The following is a 19,538-nucleotide window of genomic DNA, read 5'->3' as shown; positions in this document are numbered from 1 at the left end:
GGTCTCACAGCCGTCGCGATGAAACAATCTCGCAAGTGCGCGCTTGGCGAGATTAAAAAACCAATCCCATTCTTACAGCCCCGCCGTAGTGTTGTAGTGATTCGGGCGCTTGACTGCTTAGCCCAAGGATGCGGGATCGAATCTCGGCCTCGGCAGTCGCTCTTCGATGGAGGCGATAAGCAAGGCACCCATGTGCTGTGCGGTGTCAAAGCATGTTAAAGAACCCCAGGCAGTCGAAATTTCCCAAGCCCTTCACTACGGCGTTTCTAATAGCCTGAGTCGCTTCGGGACGTTAAACCCCACAAACCATGAACTAAACCTATTTTTACAGCCTTGCTAACGTAATCAATGAATAAAAGACAAGGATTCGCTCACCCGCTTCCAGGTCTTCATCTTGCAGTTTGCCAGCGAACATCTGTGCGAGGCTGAAGCCAGTCGAGCGGCTAGCCAGGGCATCGTGCAGGCCACCGGTCACTTCGTAGAACTGCTCGCTGGATACCTGTGGTACTGCAGCAGCTGCTTCCTCCTCCTCCTGTTTCTTTTTCCGCTTCGTTCTGCAGGTGACCAAGCCATTAGAAGGTCAGAGAGAAGAGCCGACTGGGCTAGGGTTGCACTTATAAGCCAGTAGACAGCGCATTCAGATGACGACCTTTTAGCAGAGAAGCAACAGCACACGACACAGTCATTTTTAAAATCACACCGCCCCATCAGAAGCACTTCTGGGCAATGGGAGTGGTCCGTTTTCGTATTTCCACTGTTTTCACTCTCTCCACTGAAGGTGAAAAGAATTTTACCTTTACCCAACCCACCAAATGATTAGGAAACATGTAGAGCCCTTGCGCTGCACATTTTTGACAAAGCACCACTACAGGTAAGCTCACATTAACAAAAGGCACATTTTCAAAAGGCTTCGTAAAGGCTTCATATCACCACCACAGATTTGCATCGCCAGTAAACAGCGCACTGGTCTGCTCCCTCTCTCTGTCTGTGTCACAGTGTTTGGTGGCACTCCTCGGAAGAGCTGCACTGAACAAGCTGAGCTCCTTGAAAGCTCAGCCAGAGCCTGAACTGAGGACAAGGTAAAATTAAAGAGGATGTTATCTATATATTGTCATGCTCTATGATCAAGACGCTACTTTCCCTGGAAACAAAGCTTCTACAAGACACCACATGGGGAACAATGAAATATACATGTGTCACGACCTCCACAACCACCACCCCATCCTAGCAAGCAAACTGTGATGATGTTAATTTGTAAACTTCGATCCCTGAGGCTGACCACCACTTCCTCGACTGTAACAAGCTCTTTCTTTTTCTGACCTTTAAAGATGGGTGCAATGCCTTCAATCGTAAAGAGCACCAGCTAATAACACTTGAATAAAAAAGTTAATCTTCTCACAAGGAACAACCAGGCTTTACTGCAAACACTCCAATGTACTGGTGAAGAAAACGCACCACTCCAATCACATTTCTGGGAGATGCCCGTTTGCCCCCCAAAGGCGAAAAGCCAAGCCTTTTGCAATGTTTGCAATCAAGCACCTCCTTGCTTTGAACACCGTCTGCACTAGGCCTGTGTGCCTCGCTAGTGCATAGCCTTAACTTTCAAGTCACATGCCTTTGGTCAGCTCGCTGCTGTTCCTTGAAGTCGGCAAGCTCCTTTATTTCGGGAAAGCAGCCCTTCATTGACCCACTGTGAACACTGCAAAGTCAACCTCCCTCTGCCAATCACAGAGAAGAAAGCGATGGACAAGTCAACCTGCTTACGCCAAAACGGAGATTTCAGACACACCAAGAGCATGCGGAGCTGCCCGATTGTAACATGCCATCACACATGAGGCTGCCTTTTTGTTTCTTCTTCGCTGCCACCGCTCACATGATGACATCAGTTAAGTTCGGTACCTTGCTGACAGGATACTTCAGGTGCTTAAGAAGCCTATCGGGATCTGTAACTGCAGTGGGCTAAGTATGCAGTACTGATACACAAGAAATACCTAGCCCTCGCTTTGTCACGTCTATGATAATAGGGTGTTGCTGGCGTAGTTTTATTTTTGCGCTCTATTTTAATGCACTTGTCATTTTAAGAAAAAAAAGCTTAAGCTACAATCGAGTAAATATAGATTAATTTTGACGATGATCTCAAATAGCTTCTCAGTATAAACATGAGTAGTTTAGAATGGCAGGAACATTTTAAAGTATAATTTTCTCAGCACTAAATGCGTCATCTTCTGGCAGGAAAACATCAATGTACTCACTAAGAGCCGAGCAACAGACATTTAACAAGAAGAAAAATAAGATGAAATAGTCCACATTGCCCTCTTGAGGGTGGCAGCTGGTAAGTGGCAACTGCCATCTTTCAGGGTAGGTGTGGGCTTACTTTTGCTTGGGCTCGGGCTTGATCTCAAACTTGGCAGAACTTTCCTTGGCTGGGTCAAAACGCAGCTGCGTGGCATCCCTAAAAAAAGAGGAGAACCCCACACCCCCCTTAGGCTACAGCCAGAGCAAGACAATCTGCCAATGAAATTCAAAAAACACTCATAGGTCTGATCCAGCACGCCCAGCGAGCAGCGAAGCTCAGCGGAGCCCTGGAATAGGGGCACTGACCCTGTGAGAAGAAGGAAGATGGACCTCTTCTTTCTTGTCTGCTACTAGCACAAGCCCTTTCTAGAGAAATTAAAGTCTTTCCTATCCTATCCTATCTTATAGTTCACAAGATATTCTAGTCCCTGAAGACAGTCCACAAGAGAGATTCCTCTAATCATACCAAACTAAAATCAGCATTCAATAGGTTCCACACCTCAAGATAGAACATCAAGGGAGCTACCCAGCACGTGACTCAGAGGCTAGGACTGAGGCCCCGAGTTGTGCGCGACTCTACAAAAACTCGTGAATTTTGGCATTTTTGGTGCAATCATGTGTTATTAGCTGCATTCTCTTTTTTTTTTTTTGCCCTTTTTGTTACAGACATTAGTTGGAGCGACATTATAGAGGAAAAGATTTACTATTTTACCTTATTTGCATGAATAACAATGGGAAGGGGGGGAGTAGCACAAGGATGAAATTTAAGCAATATTATTACGATTATAATGCAATCTCAAACTGCTCAGGGCAACCATAGCCGAGGGCCCACCAAAAAAATGCAAACGGCACACTAGAATATGGAAGGAACAGAAAGATCGATGTTATTTACGAACACCAATGCTTCAATCGCACGCATCAGAACCAAGTGAAGCCAAACTTCAGATACTGTAATGCGCACAGCAGCTGCTGCCATCATCACTGTGCCACCGCTGCTCAGCTGACCAGTCCTGCACCCATTTGCTGTTCCGTGCTTATTTCACCCTGCTCAATCCTGTCAGTGCTTTCCCTTTCCCAGCAACTGATACTGAAAAACTCATACTCTTTCCCAGCCACTCATATAGTACTGCCTTGTTTCTACAGTAAACCGCATTAAGACAAACTCCAAAGGACCATGAAACTTGTTATCGGAAGTATGTCCTATCAACAATGCTTCCAAAAATGAAGTATGAGCATGCAGAGTGTGTACAAATACCTTCTAAGCTCTGAATACACTGCGAGGTGAATACTGAAGCATAATTTGATATTTGCCATAAAATTTCATGGATTCTTTGTATTTAATTCACAGAAGCTAAAATTTTCCACTGTAGAAAGTTGAAGCCCTTACTTAGATTGGCCACTCGACTGTGGGGGCTCACAGAACCCACGAAAACAGTTCAAGCATCCCTACTTGAGATGAATAACTGAAACTGAGAGAAGATCAGAAGGTACACAGTCAGAAACAAGCCTGCAGCTGAACTCATACCACACTCCTCTGCGGGCCACAAACACTCTAATGGGAGCCACAATGCATGAAGCCAGCACGGAAAAGAAAATGGACAAGGAAGGAGACTGACATGGCACCATACACACACAGCTAAAGTATATAACGCTAGGAAAGAGACGACCCACACCCGACACAAATGCTGATGTGGGTGGGGCATCCGGGGTGTAGAAAAAATCAAAACAAAAAACAAATCAGACACCCAGTGCTCATCAACAATGAAATGGCAAATATGCACTCTTTACAGAGCAGGCTAACACAATTATGGTCACCCCTCCCTCCAGATACAAAAGATTTCCCATGTCAACTGGTCATTACCTCTACAATCCTTACATTACAAATCTGTTCGTAGAGTTGCTTCCTGCAGTTGATATGGCTCCTTCCCTTGTAAACAGGTAGCAGTTATTCCTATTTGCATTTCAAACCTGACCAGTGCACTTTTGGTTCCCCGCCGCAAACGTTCCTGCATAATGCAGGAACGTTTGCGGCGGGGAACCTGTCCAGTGAAGAAGATCCAGGTAGAACGAGAAGATGATGGCTTACACTGTATGAAAGAGCACTGAACAGGGGTAGAGTGGGGGGAAGCCTCAGTTCGCAGGTCGAGCCAAAGTTTCGAAAAGTGGAAGACAAGTCCACTTGTCGAAACGTTGGCTCGACCTGCTGCTCAGTAAAGAGCTCACTTGAAAATGGGCTTGGTACGGCTCAGAGTTTCCTCTGGCCCCAGGATGTCCCTGAGAATGTCCAGGTTACGCGCTCGCTCTTTCTCGGGGTCCAGGGACTCAGGGTCAAGCGGGCTGTCGCCATGGTCATTCTCTGGGAGGAATGGATGAATAGGATTTGATTGCTCTCAATAAAAAGCATGTACAGTGGTCAAGGAACAAAAACTAGAGGAATGTCAGGCCACCGCAGAAAAGTGATGGCAGCACTATCTGTTGTCTGCCAGTGGTATGAAACTAGAGGAGAACAAACGCCCCTTAATTCACGTAGTATTGCAATCAGAAAGCCGGCACCGCAAAGTGTCTTTACACGGGTGCACGGTCTTCGCTGTAAAGACAAATGCCACTTTCTTGTGCTTATGGTCTTGGCATAGAGGCGTACCTCCTCCACACTTCTCTGCCAACTTTTCGCATGGTTAAGCGCAAGTGCTTGCCTTAGAAGAATGCAATTCAATCCCGCTCTCTAATGATAGAGATACCCCATACTTTTGCACAGTGGCACATCTGATGGTGTGGAAGCGCGTGCTTGCGTCTTCTCACGCGTCGTGTTTGCCCAAGCCAATGGTTTGCTTCCGCCTGATGCAGCCTAAACTATCTGGGCATACCCAACGACCTTCTATGTATGCCCTGGGCGCATGCACGGAGCATTACCTACCTTGGCGCGCTGCTCACCTACTTCGCAAAAACGAATGTGCCACTGGCGCTTTTGTTGGCCTAGGGTTAGTCAACGCAAGGAACCTTGCCAGGAATCGCGATTGGTACTGGGGGCATGACGCACACCGCTTGCCACTTTCAGTGCGTGCGTGATGCCTTCATTGGCATCTTCCGTCTTTCACGCAACAATCAAGCTAAAGGCTCTTTGTAGCAGTGATAAGAAAGCACAATCACACCTGCAGAATGGTTACGTGGCCCCATGTGATGCAAATGAGATTGGAGGAAAGAACTGTAATGGGTTTTTTGCCGCATAAGCAACTCAGGCTATCTTGAGAGGAGGAAAGAATTTACCCAATGCAAGTTCCAAAATATTCACTTTACTTTTTTCAATTTTTATTTCAGTTGCCTTAATGAATTCTGCAAACACCTTTCGACAAACAATAACAAAGTTCTTTTTTTTTTTTTTTTTTTTTTTTTACTGCCACATTTCCAGTCGCAAACTATTCTGTTTGGTTTAAAAATATTCACTTCGCTTCAAAACTGTTCGGACAAAATAACTATTTGCTTCGAACTGAAAATTCATTATTCACACATGCCTATTACACAGAGTAACTTGTACTCCCACTGAATTTTTGTACCTCCCCTGAACATGACACATAACTTAGTTCCAAATTCAGTTAGTAAGGATGCCCCTTGAGGCATCTGCCCCCCGACTATGCAGCATCAAAGGATGTGTCAATGAAACGAGCCCTGACATGAACAGCAGTTTGTGCACCCACCTCTGCTGCCGGCACCGGCCTCTTCGTCATCACTCTCCAGAAAGCGTTCGTTCAGGCGGAACCGGTCATCCGCCGCAAACTTTGACTGCAACTCCAGAACCTGGACCATCGACAGAGGCAAGGAGGGCCGCTAGCTGCATTTTACACATCCATCAGCATGCCATGCCTAGCTATGAGCTAGCGCATCCAAAGCCACTTGGTCTGCGTTGCTCATCAGTGTAAAACTCTTAATTATCCCTTCAGGTGCCCTTACAGTTACCAGACTCTAATGTAAACTCAAATGAGTCCTGTTACAGCCACAGAGAAAAGCTGACAGCCATTTGAGGGGATGAGAGCAGTCTGAAAAGGTAGAATCCAGAGGTTGACTTGGTGCTTGAACTCATCACTGCTGTAGGTGTGGAACTGGAGAAATGTTGCCAAGTTGCCGGGGTTTTCCTTCTGTACAAGCCCATTGTCAATTCAGATAAGTTGGAGGGGCTACACCTTGTCTGGGCTGTTGGAAACACTGGTTTCAACAAGACAGGGTTAGACTAAGGTCAGCAATATTATGACAGCCAAAACAAAGGCTCAAGACAGGATGTGCTTTTCTTCAAGGTAGCATTACTTAGCAACTCATTTTGGAGTTAGGTAAAAATGTGACACGCTTTCGCTACACAAACCCTAAAGGTTTTTAAGATAAAGGGTTGTGAGCTTTTGTCCTGGTCTGCAAAGAAATGACCAGCTCTTCTATCGTTGCTTTAAATAGCATCGCAAAGAAAGTATAAAAAGAATGTACAGCTATGAGGATTCTCGGTGAAGACAGCTACTGTTTGTAACTCGGCAGTCTGTCTCTTTCAAAGTCTGTGCATTTTTCAGACTTCGATACTTATTGACATGAGAGACCAGGCACGCGTACAAACTTATGACTTGCAGCTAGTCCTGACGATACTTTGTGCCATTAAAATCGACCACCGCCACCATCAGCCAGTGGGTGAGCAGAACCACCCACCTTGTGTCCCTTGTGTCCCTCAAACTGTGGCCGCAGTCGAAAGTCTTGAAGGTCACCATCTTCTTCTTCCTCTGCTTCTTCGTCATCGAAGAGTGCCAGCTTCTTCTGCCCTGCACTGCGAGGGGGCTGCTTCACAGGTGCCGTGACGTGATCCTCCTCCTCTTCGTCGCTGTCCTCAAAGACAATGCGCCTCTTGCGATCCACACCGTCCTTGGGAGTGAAGAAGAGAGCCCAGTTAAATTTGTATTAGCACAAAGCAATGCGCTCAAGCCTTATTACCGGCATTTCTGAATTGATACATTTTTTCCCATATTTCTCTTTCGACAGTCACGTTAATCTTTTTGCTCAGCTAATTATTTAGCTTTATGCGTGCTTATGCATGACCACTTACGCCCTCGCACATCTCCTACCCTCCTAATGTGGTCAGTGTCCTTAAGAGTAAGGAAAAGATAGTGATGATCATGTTGACAGTGTTCTCCACCATACGTAAAAACACTGCACAGAGTGAATGTTGGGGGTCACAACTGCAATGTTCAACAAGAACTCCAAGACATCTTTATTGCCACTAACAGTTACAACAAATGAACGAATGTATTGCTCTAGATTATGAAAATATTGCGTCAAATATATTAGGAACAAGAAACACTAATTTAACTACAAATATTACAAAAAAATATATAGTGGTTTCATATCTGTAACGTCACACCTGTGAAAACATGAAGGAAAGTTAAAATCTGCTGGAGTAATTTAATAACAAAAATATAGGGGTGTATGAATATTCGAAATATCTGGAATTTCTGAATACACTGAAAATTTGCGAATAGTACATCGCAGTTTCCTCACACTGTGCGCTTCACTGCAATGCTTCAACACATAAGCGAAGAACCATAAATCATTGTTTACACATTGAAATTGATCACACCACAATATCCATAAACCAGTTAGAAAACTTGCTTGTTTATATACTACATTTACTCACATAATGAGGCCGCTTTTTTTAAAGTACGGTTGACATCAATCTGTTCAGAGGGTTCATTACGCATAGAAAAAGCTTTCCGACATGACTTATCTTCCGTTGGCCCATCCTTCTCATGCTCAAGTGCTTGCCAGCTTTCTAAGGAGACACTGGTGCTGCCGGACACATAGCAGCGTGCCGAGCAAGCCACTGATGCTAGCGCTCTTGTCAAAGAAGTACAGCATCTTAGCGCTCTGCAAAGTTATAAGCATGCCAACCCCCAGAAGCTCTTATCAAAAGATAAGCATGCTGTGATGTTAACCTTGGTACATCTTGATGTTTTACCAAGGTCTGTGGCACAGACGGCAACGATAGGGCAAAGCTGAGGAACCCGCTAAGAAAAGCTATACACATAAAAAAAAAGCAAACTCCCGCTGACAAAAGTGGGAGTTAGGTTTAATGTGCGACTGGGTTCGTTACGTGAGTAAATAGAGTATATATTAACAACAAAGGAATTGACAAGTGCTTCTAATAACAGAAATTTTGTGCAGCATTATCACCTTTTGTAGCAGAAAAAAAAAAAAAAATCTTTTTTTTAGCTGTTTTAGTTTCAGTTTTAGCAGCAGGGAAAAAAATTGTTTTGTGAAAAAATTTCACTTCTTCCAACACGTAAACAGTGAGTTGTAGCAAAACTTCAGCAATGGCATGGTGGCCTGAGGTTTGCTGTTGAATACGATTCTAGGAGGACCCTTTGTTACAATTGAACAGCAGATGTGTTTTAGTAGAGCTCTTACAGAGTATAGACAGAGTACAGACAAGTAAAGGTGGTGGTTCTACTTTCAGGTGCTGTGTTCATTTGTTTCTTCATGCAATCTGGTTACAGAAGATATATTCTACACTCCGCATGAAAGGTGCAGTGCTGAGTTAGTATGTAATGGACCCCATTTTTTTAGATATGGCAGTCTTGCTGAACCATTCACACTCCAAACATAATCTAAGGAAGATGCTGATTGCGCTAACGCTACAAAACCAAGTGGCGAGGTGAAGCTGGATCCTGCTAAGTGTGGCCATTTGTCTGCCATACTTTCTTTGTTTTATCGCAACATTGGTGTCATGTGGTGCTGCCACTCTAGCTGACCAAACGCTCCTGCATGGCCTGCTTCGCTGCTGAAGGTGAGGTGGAAATCAATTGAACCATAATTTTAACTGAGTTATTATTGCGCTTACAGGTACCAGTACCAGAAGTAGACGTTATATTGTTACGTGGTGAGAAGCAAGAAGATGGCACAACATGGTGACAGGATGTATGGTGATTTTGTCTGGCCTAGTGCAAGGGCTCCTCTCGCGCCACTGTCGATCTTCTTCTTCGCAACAATATGATCCGTGATCGCGTTTCCCACAGCACTGTCCACTGCAGTTTTGATGTGGGCCCCAAACTTCAGAGGCACCTATGCCGCGAGAAGCAAGAAGCACTGTGACAGTTCTATCTATCTGCGCCGCATATTTGGCAAGCGAGCTCGCGCATACGAAGTGGCTACATGAACGCATGTTGCTAACGTGCACTCGAGTGCACCATATTCACACTTCTGGATTACAGAGGGGCTTATTTGAATTATCAGCATATCAACTATTTCGCAATCCCTTTCGAGTTCGATACATCCAGGATCGACTAGTAACCTGTATGGATGCGGAGGCAACACTCCTACTTATGTGTCCCCTTTTGCTCGCCAACACTGAACAAAAAGTGAGATTTCATGTTTATGCCAAGCATTTAATTAAAAACATTATGCATTTTTGCATCTTTCTGTTGTCCATATTAGAGCGTCTTTTGCTTGAATCGATTAGCAGACTTATCCACAGAATTTTATCTGCAAGCTTTTAAGATGAATATCGAATATAATGAACAAATTTTCATCTGAAGTCTAACTTTATTGTAATTAGCTCTAACTGTATAAAGTGCCTTATGCAAGAGAGCACGGGACAACTCACTGTCATCAGTGTTCCTTCAACTGATCTAGGTAGTCTTTCATCTTCCACAAATGAGAAGTTAACATTTTCGGTCTCTTCCTGCCTTTTATAATTTCACAAATTTGTGTCTCTGCTTGAATGCTTTACTATGAACATGTCCACCCTGCAAAGTCTCATCTTTGAACAACAATAACAGAGTCTAAGCAGCTTAGAAAGGAACAAAGTAAAAGAGCACTGCTCCACAGCAGCAGATGCTGAGACTCACCACCGAGCTGAGTGCCGATTGGAGCAGGCGTCGCTGCGTGTGGCTCTGGGCAAAACGCTCCTTCACTGTCGCCAGCCGTTTGGCGTTGGCCGCCTGCCGTTTGGCTTCCCGTTCCTGCTCAGGGTCCCTGCTGGCAGGCACCACTTCCAGGTCGTCATCGCCATATGTATCCTCAAAGCCAGCGCCCAGCCGGTGTCCCCAGGCATGCCGCAAGAGCGCCACATCTGCCTTGCACTGGGGCACAGGCACGCTGCCATTGGGCCGCTCTTCGTTGTCAAAGAGAAATGCCTTCTCTTCAGCAAACTCGCCCGAGGTCACCTACAACAGGTCTCCAGTTTGTACACGCTGATCACACGAATACTAAATCAGCGCTTCACTGCAAAAGCTTCCATATATATTTACGCACCTTTCAGGTGGAAAAAAACAGTGGTGTTCTCAAGCTGGTTTAGTCAGTTTGTGCAGCAGGATACCATTGCCTCCATCTATCTGAGAGGTGCGTAGACCAAGTAAAAATTCACGACGAACATGCAGTCTTTGTGAGCCAAAGAAGTGACGACATCTATGGCGAGGAGAGGCGAATTCTTTAGATGCATTAGCCTTACTGGCACAGTGAAAGATTTCAACATTGTGTATGTGGTCCTCATGTGACATATTTACCGCCAATCATATACCTCAATCTTTTCAACATGCTATGTGCCTTAGTGTAGCAGAAGCCGTCAGAAAAGGCATGGAGAGGGTGTCGCCAGAGAAGCAGAAAGACTTCGCCTTCATATATGGAGGCAGTCCAAAGTGTCTCTGCTAATTCTTTTTTTTCCTTTAAGGTTGCAGATGAGGAAGTGGAAGAAGGAAAAATGTGAACTTAACTTTTCAGTTTCATATCCTTAGTGTCAAAAGTTTGTTACAGTGCTCCCTTGGGAGGGGCACCTTTCCCTGTATCTTCTACATGCCAACAAGTGCAGGAAAATAAAACCCCACTGCAAGATACAAGTGGCCAGACACTGGAGACCGAGCTGCACAGTAGCATACCATTCCATGCAAAGAGTGCTGGAGCAGCATCTTGCACTGGTGTCTACAGGGAACCACCATTTTGGTGGCTCTTGTGACCATTTGACCTTTCCACAATAATAAGGACATGAGCTATTACATAGTTCAATCCCCATTGTTCTTGCGGCTTCATGCACTAAGCTTAAGGGGGTCATATTATATGCCATGTATGCAGTCAAGGTCAGACTCTTCTTGCCTTTGTTATTTTGTTGGCACTTCAACTCATCGAGAAAAGATGTGCATTCAGAGTGTCATTGCTAGCATTTCGCACTCACTAAGAAAAGGAGCGTCAAAAATGAGAAGAAGGGAGAAGCTGAGATGGAAGTTTGAACAGAGCTGAGAGCTAGGATGCTTTGACACTAATTTAAAATAGCAGAAGCTCAAAGAAGACAGATGTGGGTGTAGTGAAAAGGGGGTTAGTTTGTCTTCTTCGAATTAGGAAAGGCACATGCATTCTTCTATGACTTGGCATTTGGTAGTGACCAGCTGCTGTCACAAAAGGCACCTCTGAAACGGATGCTATATCTGCCTCGTGTGAGCGATGGTAGCTGCCCAGCGAAGAACAACAGCTCTTAGCGGTTCCCTAATATCCCGTAGATGCTAGTAAGTAGTGTGGACTCTTCCCTGCTCGTATTTAGAGTGACGCATTGGCAAAAAGCTAGTGCATCAGTATACACTGCACATTGCAGCAAACCTTGCCACTTAACCTCTTTTTTTTTACCTTCACGTTACTCTCCCAATGTGTATTTGAAATGTAAAAGTAGAAGCAACTGCACTGCATTCTTGTTCAAAGAACTAGTTCAAAGCTGCTTGATATGTTTGTTTTTTATGCAGCTGAGTGTAGCAGTGAATCTTTCTGCTGACTTTTGCAGGTAGAAGGCTGTTTGGTTCTGCCTAGCCCCTCCTTCAGTTACAGATTATACAGTGCGGCAGCAGCAGACCAGGAAAATGTGAAATTTGAAAGTTTTTCCAGCATCAACATTGCATTTGCTACAGTTAGCTCCATGTAAAGCTGAAGCAGCTCACTGTCTAAACCATTTCAGTAAAATGTTTTAGCACGTCCGGCATAACAAGACCTGAGATCTACCGACTCTCTGCTGCAAGTGGCCAGGTGTGCCAGCTCGATGGCTCATACATGCAGTTGCCAGGAAGAAACTTTCACAATTAACCGAAATTCACTAATGCAAGCGTTCTTCATTAACTCGTGCATACAGCTAACCCTGAAATTAAAGTCCCAACTTATATGCTTCCTATATGATCGCTTTTTTCACTCAACTTCTGGATTTGCTCGTAAATGGTGTTGCAGAGTCGCCAGTATAACAATGGCATATTGGAAGCACAAAAGAACACAATGACAGTCACAGAGTCCATAGAGGTCTTCAGCTTGGCATTTTATATGCATTAAAGTTAAATAAGTTTTGCTGTGGATGTCTTCCGGATTTTAGTTGCAAGAGTGAATATCCACGTAAACCATTTTTCTTACGGCGACTTCCAATGGAAGTGGCTTTGGTCACTATAAGAGAGCTCAGCATGGACGCCTCTGATCAAAGAGATGGACATTAAATGAACGGAGGGCTGCTACCAACTTGGACTCAAGTGAGATGTATACATTGTACACATACATACTTCTGAATTGCTGTTTTTTAGACTGATGCAACCTCTGTCATGTTTTCCCTCAGGCAGGCTCACCCAGGATATGGACACTATCGCAACAGGTGCCTGATTGCGCGCATAGCCGCGATGCTACTTTTAACTGAATAACTGAATAAATGTCATCATGTGCCTAAGGTACAAACACAGTATGCCGTTCAACTTTCTCCCTAGCTATGAGAGCTGCGCAACTATAAAGTTTCATGTTAAAATGCTACACGCAATACCACAATTTTTTTCCAATAAAAGCATCTCATTTAAACGCTAAGCCAAAAATCTTTCTGTGACTTGAGACAGTCATTCCAGGGAAATGTTAAACTTGCATTGTCTGTTTAGCATGCACTCAAGGGAAATTAGGTGACAAGTTGATCAACCTATGTCTGGAGAAAGCTGTTCCAGTGCTCTGGACCACAAGGAACATTTTGCAGATGTGAACCAGATTTGCAAAAATCAATGCACTTCCCATGGCAGCTGAATTAGTGCAATGCCATAGTATTCTTACTAGGAAGCTTTACTGGCAGTGCAGGTTAAACAGGCTGAACAAAAGAGAATGGTAGTGACCCATCTCCTCCTATACCTGTTCCTGACTTCTTGAAAGCGGCCCCCGAGGAGTTCTCCGGTCACTCTGCCATCTCTGTCTCGAAGGAAGGTCGGGCTTTTCAACTTTGATTCGCACATCTTCTGTCCAGTTGGCCTTCTCAGTCTTGATACGCACCCTGTCTGTCCAGTCAGGTTTCTCCTGCTTAATCTTTGCAGGGGCTGGCTCAGCTTGCTATAAGAGGGCATAGTCAAGAAGCATACAGAAAAGCCACGCCTGAACAAACACTGCATAATGCTTCCCACCCTTCCAGTGTATAAAGTACACTTCCAGCTTGCCTTAAAAGCAGTAATTTATGCAGAAGCACACAGTCAATGAAAGGCACATATTGTTTCTTCAACAACCGTAAAATCATAAGTTGCTGCCTCCCCCCTCCTCCCCCCCCTTCCCCCCACCCCATTTAGGCAAAATATTACTGTTATGTCGAAATCATCGAGTCATCACCTCCACCTAGAAAACGTAAGCTGCAGCCCTCACAATTCGCAAAATATACCTTACCAAATGGTGTGACTGTAAAAAACAAGAACAAAAGAGAGACAGAAACTATTTTGTTGGTGTATCTGCTTTCGGCGTTTGCCCTGGCACCTTCCGTTTGCTGGTTCTCATTTCTTTATTTTAAGTTCGCTTTGCAAAGCACGCCTCAATGCACTCTGCACTTTGCTAGCTTGTAACATAGATGCCTTTCTTTCTCAGTTTCTGCCTGGTTACTTATTTTTTCTTTTTACCTTTATAATTTTCGGTCAACATTTTTCTTTTTGTTTTGTTTTTATACTGCATTACACTTTTGGACAAAGGCTGACTGCAGTCATGGCTTCGAATTCTGCTTTTTTTTGAGCTGCCCTCTCACAAAACAAAGAGTGGATTTCAGGGACTGTCAAATATTGTTTTACGAGTCTTGCAAGCAAGACAACATCCCGTGATTAAAACTGAGTGTACCTCATATGAAAACACGAAGAAAAAAAAAATGCTTTTTAGCTTTTTTCCGTTTTCTTTTTTGTTTGGTCCCAGAAATACTGCCCATCCCCCTTTTCTTTATCAATTTCAGATAGTGCAAAGGTGAGTGATGACTCACCTTACAGTATGCAGATTTCAGATAGTGCGAAGGTGAGTGATGACTCACCTTACAGTATGCAGTTTCTGTGGAAGAGTATATCTTTTCTTTGTAACTGCATGACTAGGTTTTATGGATGCAAACAAAACCATTGCTCTCTTATTACCAATCTACTCTGCTTTGAGGGAGTTGCCTAAACATTACATCAAACTGGGAAATTTATTGCTCATTCTAGTGCAGTCTTTTGTGCAGTGAACTACCAACTAAAATCTATTGTTATTGCTCTGTTAGCGATTTGAGAAACCGCTGGAAAAAAATTTGCTTGGAGGCAAGAGTTTACAGCAAAGATACAGAATCAGATGGTGCATTTTTGGCGTCCTGACTTGCGTGTGCCCTGGCCTCACGTTGGATCCTGTAAATAAAAGTGGTTCTGTTAATAAGGGCAAAAGATCTCTGAGCTTTTTGGCACGCGTTTGTGCACGTATACACATACATAAGAAATAGAGTGCAAAGAGACACCATAAGCACGACAAGGCGCAACATGGTGTCACGTTTCACATGCTTAAAGATTACATGTACTAGACTAGTTTTTTTTGAAGATGTTGCAGCAGAGATTCATGAAACACAGAATTCCACTAAACTATGGTTGATCACAGCGCATCGTGATCACACTTTTTTATTTTTCAACACAACTAACAGAGGCTGCACTTGCGTATACTTGTCTACCTGTTCTGATAAAGCTGATACAACCTGGGTCTCGCAGTCCCGGTTGCACGCTCTGACGAAACCAGTTGTGACGTATGATGCCTGGTGCTCTGCTGCCAAAACAGCCACATCTCAGAATCAACAGCAGCACACAAAGGAAACAGTACTGAACATTACTGAGGAAGGGCAAAACTTCCTTAGAGTGCTTGTCAAACAAAGACGAACAGTGACCCTCCTTATACGGCTAGTGCGAGTAGATTTACAGACAAGTGGCTACCTATCCTTAACCAGCTCGCACGACAGGCCCATGTGACATGCTGAAAAGAAGCTGTAGGTCCAGAATATTGCGGCCGACCCCAGGCCTCAACAGTTTAACATGGACACAAAGATACTGCAAAACAGTGGAGACCAGATCACATTGTGCAGCGTCCCTTCCGCTGACTTTAAAAAAAAGCGAGCAGACATTAATGAAATGAATAGTTATTTCAAAGCCATCACACCTCCTAACAAACGGCAGACAGGATCTGCACTGGGATGACCTCACCGTGCAGAAAACTAGTTGTCCCTTTATCAGTTTATGTGGAGCATTGTAGTTTCCTTATAACCCCAATGACCCACATAAATTGAACTCTGGACACTGCCTGGCCGCAAACATTGTGTTTTCAGCATCTGCTAAGGTTGTGACAAAGTACATGTTGAGTCAATGATTAAAGACAACAAAAATGTGTTGAGGATACTTCACAATGCCACAGTTGGTGCGTGATGGTGCGTGCAGTTCATTCAACAATCACTATCATGTGACCTGTCTTAGTGGCTTGGGTGTTCAAATGCAGACCCTAAGACAATGGGACCGGATCCCGGTTATGTCAGCAGCATTGCAACGCAGGCAAAGTGCAACGACATCCTCACGCTGTCAGTACACACTACAGAGCCCTAGGTAGTCGAGTTCAATTTTGAGAGCTGCACAACACCGCATCACATGGCCTTGTAATGCTTTGGGGTGCTAAACACCAAATGCTATAGTTACCTTACTATCAGCCTTGTACCACCTTTGCCAAGAGTACAGTGTTCGCCAAGAGTAACCACACAGCCGTGCCAGCCGGCAAAGCAGCGTGGCTGCTCGGTTGTTTCTGACAAAGACAGTATATGTTAAAGAAAATGAGCAAATGATTACGATATTACACTTACTTCATCAGAAATGTAACTGATTTTCATAATTAATTAAACCCTGTGAAAAATAACAGAATGGTTAAAGGAAATTAAGCCACCACTACTGTGCCATTTTTAGTCTGTCTTATTTTTATCACAAGCACAACAAATAAAAAGATAAACTTTTGTTGTTTGTCACCGCCTGTGTCTTACCTTCCCTTTCTTAGTCCATTGTAGTTTGCACTGTTGGTGCACATTACCAAAATGTGAATTAGGTGCACCAACATTTGGGTTTTCACTTCGGTTTAAGGTTGCAGATAATCATTAGCATAAAGTCGTTAGCTCTCACATTATGTGCAAGATTACACAAAACTGATATAAAGCTCTGCTTTAACTAAGATATATGACCATGCCTGTATGGTCCAGGAGTAGTTTGTCTCGCTTAGGATCCAAGGTTCAATTCACATTTCAGCCTCCGTAAAGAGTGCTTGCCAACTCAGTCACGTCATGTGGTATCATGACAACATGCAACCTACCAACAAATTGGTGCAAGGCTATGTCACCCGCCAGAGGTATGCCTATCATTTATCGCTCACAATGCCAATGCTGGATTTTAATGCTAACACGTTAAAAATGTAGTTCGTTATAAGCAATCAGGCACTTGTTACGTAGCTTAATGTCTTAAAAAGACCACATAGATATTCGACATGATGCCTTAATATTCAATTATCGAAACATTATCACAGCTTTAGCAATGCTGGTAGAAGATGTCGACATGTTTCGGTGTTTACACAGAGCAAAGACCTTTGCAGTTGTGGTGACCCGTTGTTCGTGTGCAACGTAGCAAAGGTTGCACAGTTTTCTGAGCTGGGTATACTCAATGTGCTCACTAGCGTACCATTTTTCGCTGATCACTGCAACTCAGAAAAGCACCATTTGTTTTTTTCTTCACGTTGTTATATGGATGCACACATTTCTCAAAGAAGATGAAAACTTTGTGAAAGTTTGCGCTAGTACTGTGTTCTTTCTAATACGCGTCTGCTTTGCGCTGTTGTGTCTTACAGAAAGGCCAAAAAAGAAAGTCATATGCGGCCACAGAACAGAAACTTGCTTCACATCACACTCACTGAAACTGTTCGCCGATATCACATAAGCGCCCACCTTTGGATGTAACTTTCCTTCGCTACTTGAACGACAATATTGCTGCCTTTCCATTTGGCGTGGTTGTAAGTTTTGATGCCTAGTAAGGAAGAAAAGAGAGACGTTAATCAAGGCGTGAAACTTGTGCACCGGCCGAGCGAGTATTACATATGGTAGACTCACAGTTGACGAGCTGAACTTGGTCGGTGTTGAGATCTACATAGGCGAAAGTCTTAAAAGCCTTTCCAGACTCGTCCCTTTTTGTGTGCAATTCGACGTTGTCGACGTCGCCGAACCTTGCAAATTTCTCCCGGAGGTCACGATCTGTCACTGTGGACCCGAGGTTACCGACGAAAAGGCGCTTTTTCATCGTCGTTCTTGGAATCGCTGGGTAGTAGAAGCTTCAGGCGGAATTCCCGCTGCCTTCTAGAGGTACACCACGTCCAGAGGAGCGCCACGGAAACGCTGCACACAAGCGATGCACAGCCGAAGCACCTCACCGAGCTGCAGACGGACACACGAATTTACTACACGTGCTAGGCGCCATGTTTATGACGTTAGCATTGTTGTTTTGTTGTACACGTTGCTAGGCGACGTTACTAATTTTTAAAACAGAGCTTCGCTGCCTAATTTTATGACCATTACTTTTATTGCTTGTACTTAGAAAAGTAACAATACCCACGCTTAATATAAAAGCGCTGAACAGGCTTTGGATGACGTCATTTGAATAAACAAAAGCTAAGCAAGACAATCCAACCATTCAGCAGTAGCAACCGCAGCAGCCGCTTTTTTGCGGTGTGGGAGGGCGGGTGTCCTTTGCCGAGTGATTTGCCGTGTGCTGTTGGCGTCATTGCATCGAGAACGAGCAACAAGTGATCCACCAGTCGCGATAGGTGAGGAGAAGCTGATCGCATTGTTCCATATGGTTTAGACATTGTCAAAGCTGCCGTGACACGGTGTGTACGCGTAACAGTTGTTACTCGAAAGTGCGTTATGCAGCTGTCTCCGCTGCGAGGATTTTGCACCTCGCTGCAAATAGGCGGCCGTGATGGATCTTGCGGTCTCTGAGGCGTTCCCAGTGCCTTGAGCGAGTGCAGTGCGATTCCTTGGCACCATAGCCGGTGCCTGCACTTACCCTTCGTAACACCCTTCACGCCTAGGACACCTTCCAACGATACTAACGATGCCCGGCCAAAGTGAGTAGCCAGATCTTCGCGATCCTCGGTTGTTCGGTGTGCGTGCTTTCGTGTGTGTGTGCGTGGCAACGCTTACGACGCTGTACCCTTGGCCACCGTTCGCTGACAGCTGTTGTGCGATTACTGTCGTGTGCTTTTCGACGTGTTGGCGCGAGGCGGGTCGTCGGCAGACCGAGCAGGGCGCTTTTTGCTCGCGTCTGTCGCTTTCGCTTGGCCCATTGTGCCGTTTGCGCGGCGCTCCTCGAGCGCACCTGCGAAGCGCAGTTACGGGACCACTGTGCTTGCTTGGGGAAAACCCGGATGTGAAACACGACTGCTCTTATCTGTTTTCGTTGGCAGGACATCTGTTGCAACTGAGTAAACTAGGTGCTACGAGCTGTCGTTGTATTCACGACGACTGCTTGATTAATAATTCATCTGACCCAGTCTGGGAAGCGGCATCAGTTTTACCGCTTTGTGCATCTGAACGTCAGTATAATGCTGTTTGTAAATTATGGCATCAGAATGTGGCTGGTAGAGCTAGCAATTTGAGCCTTGTAAACTTGCCTGCAGTACATCATGCTACCGCAACAGTTTATGTTTAGGAAATCGCACAGAGACAGGGCACAGAAACAGACCCGCACAGTGTGAGTGCTGACAGACAGTTATTTTATGTCAGGTAGAATGATGAATGGATGTATTTTGGGCGTATCGCCTTCAACCTCCTGCCTTTCTTTAATGTGTTCTGACATCTCGCAGCACATCGAAGTGTTTGCGTTTTGCCCTCATCAAAATTAAGTCAGCATTCAATGTCCTGCAATTAAGTTAGGGTCAGAAGCCAAATGCCTTAGCTGCTGGATACT

General features: G+C 44.6%; 2 protein-coding genes across 15 annotated transcripts in view; one reads left to right on the top strand and one right to left on the bottom strand.

Moving 5' to 3' along the window:
* LOC146208842 (putative RNA-binding protein CG14230) overlaps nucleotides 1-18,064 on the bottom strand; it is a 38,814-nt gene extending 20,750 nt beyond the window's left edge. The window contains exons 1-10 of the mRNA XM_084596271.1: nucleotides 17,684-18,064; nucleotides 17,522-17,600; nucleotides 14,858-14,918; nucleotides 13,435-13,629; nucleotides 10,164-10,481; nucleotides 6,976-7,185; nucleotides 5,988-6,087; nucleotides 4,519-4,651; nucleotides 2,375-2,452; nucleotides 376-554 (exon numbers count right to left, since the gene is read on the bottom strand). Coding sequence (XP_084452397.1) covers nucleotides 376-554; nucleotides 2,375-2,452; nucleotides 4,519-4,651; nucleotides 5,988-6,087; nucleotides 6,976-7,185; nucleotides 10,164-10,481; nucleotides 13,435-13,629; nucleotides 14,858-14,918; nucleotides 17,522-17,600; nucleotides 17,684-17,870 — 1,540 coding nt within the window. The 5' untranslated portion in view covers nucleotides 17,871-18,064. The remainder of the gene's footprint in view (nucleotides 1-375; nucleotides 555-2,374; nucleotides 2,453-4,518; nucleotides 4,652-5,987; nucleotides 6,088-6,975; nucleotides 7,186-10,163; nucleotides 10,482-13,434; nucleotides 13,630-14,857; nucleotides 14,919-17,521; nucleotides 17,601-17,683) is intronic.
* Nucleotides 18,065-18,239: 175 nt separating this feature from the next.
* The window catches only part of LOC146208841 (solute carrier family 41 member 1-like), a 40,915-nt gene continuing 39,616 nt past the window's right edge, over nucleotides 18,240-19,538 (top strand). For 7 of the 14 annotated variants that reach the window (XR_014705627.1, XR_014705624.1, XR_014705628.1 and 4 more), the window contains exon 1: nucleotides 18,241-18,696. The gene's annotated coding sequence lies outside the window, so the exon portion shown is untranslated. Of the gene's footprint in view, nucleotides 18,697-19,538 lie in introns of all 14 variants that reach the window. The other 7 variants (XM_084596303.1, XM_084596296.1, XM_084596299.1 and 4 more) reach the window with 3 other exon arrangements.

The sequence above is a fragment of the Amblyomma maculatum genome, chromosome 1 (genome assembly GCF_055883805.1).
Source record: "Amblyomma maculatum isolate TAMU_Amacu chromosome 1, ASM5588380v1, whole genome shotgun sequence".
Classification (NCBI taxonomy): Eukaryota; Metazoa; Arthropoda; class Arachnida; order Ixodida; family Ixodidae; genus Amblyomma; species Amblyomma maculatum.
Note: the sequence above shows the minus strand (reverse complement) of the source record. Positions and strands in the feature narration are given on the sequence as shown.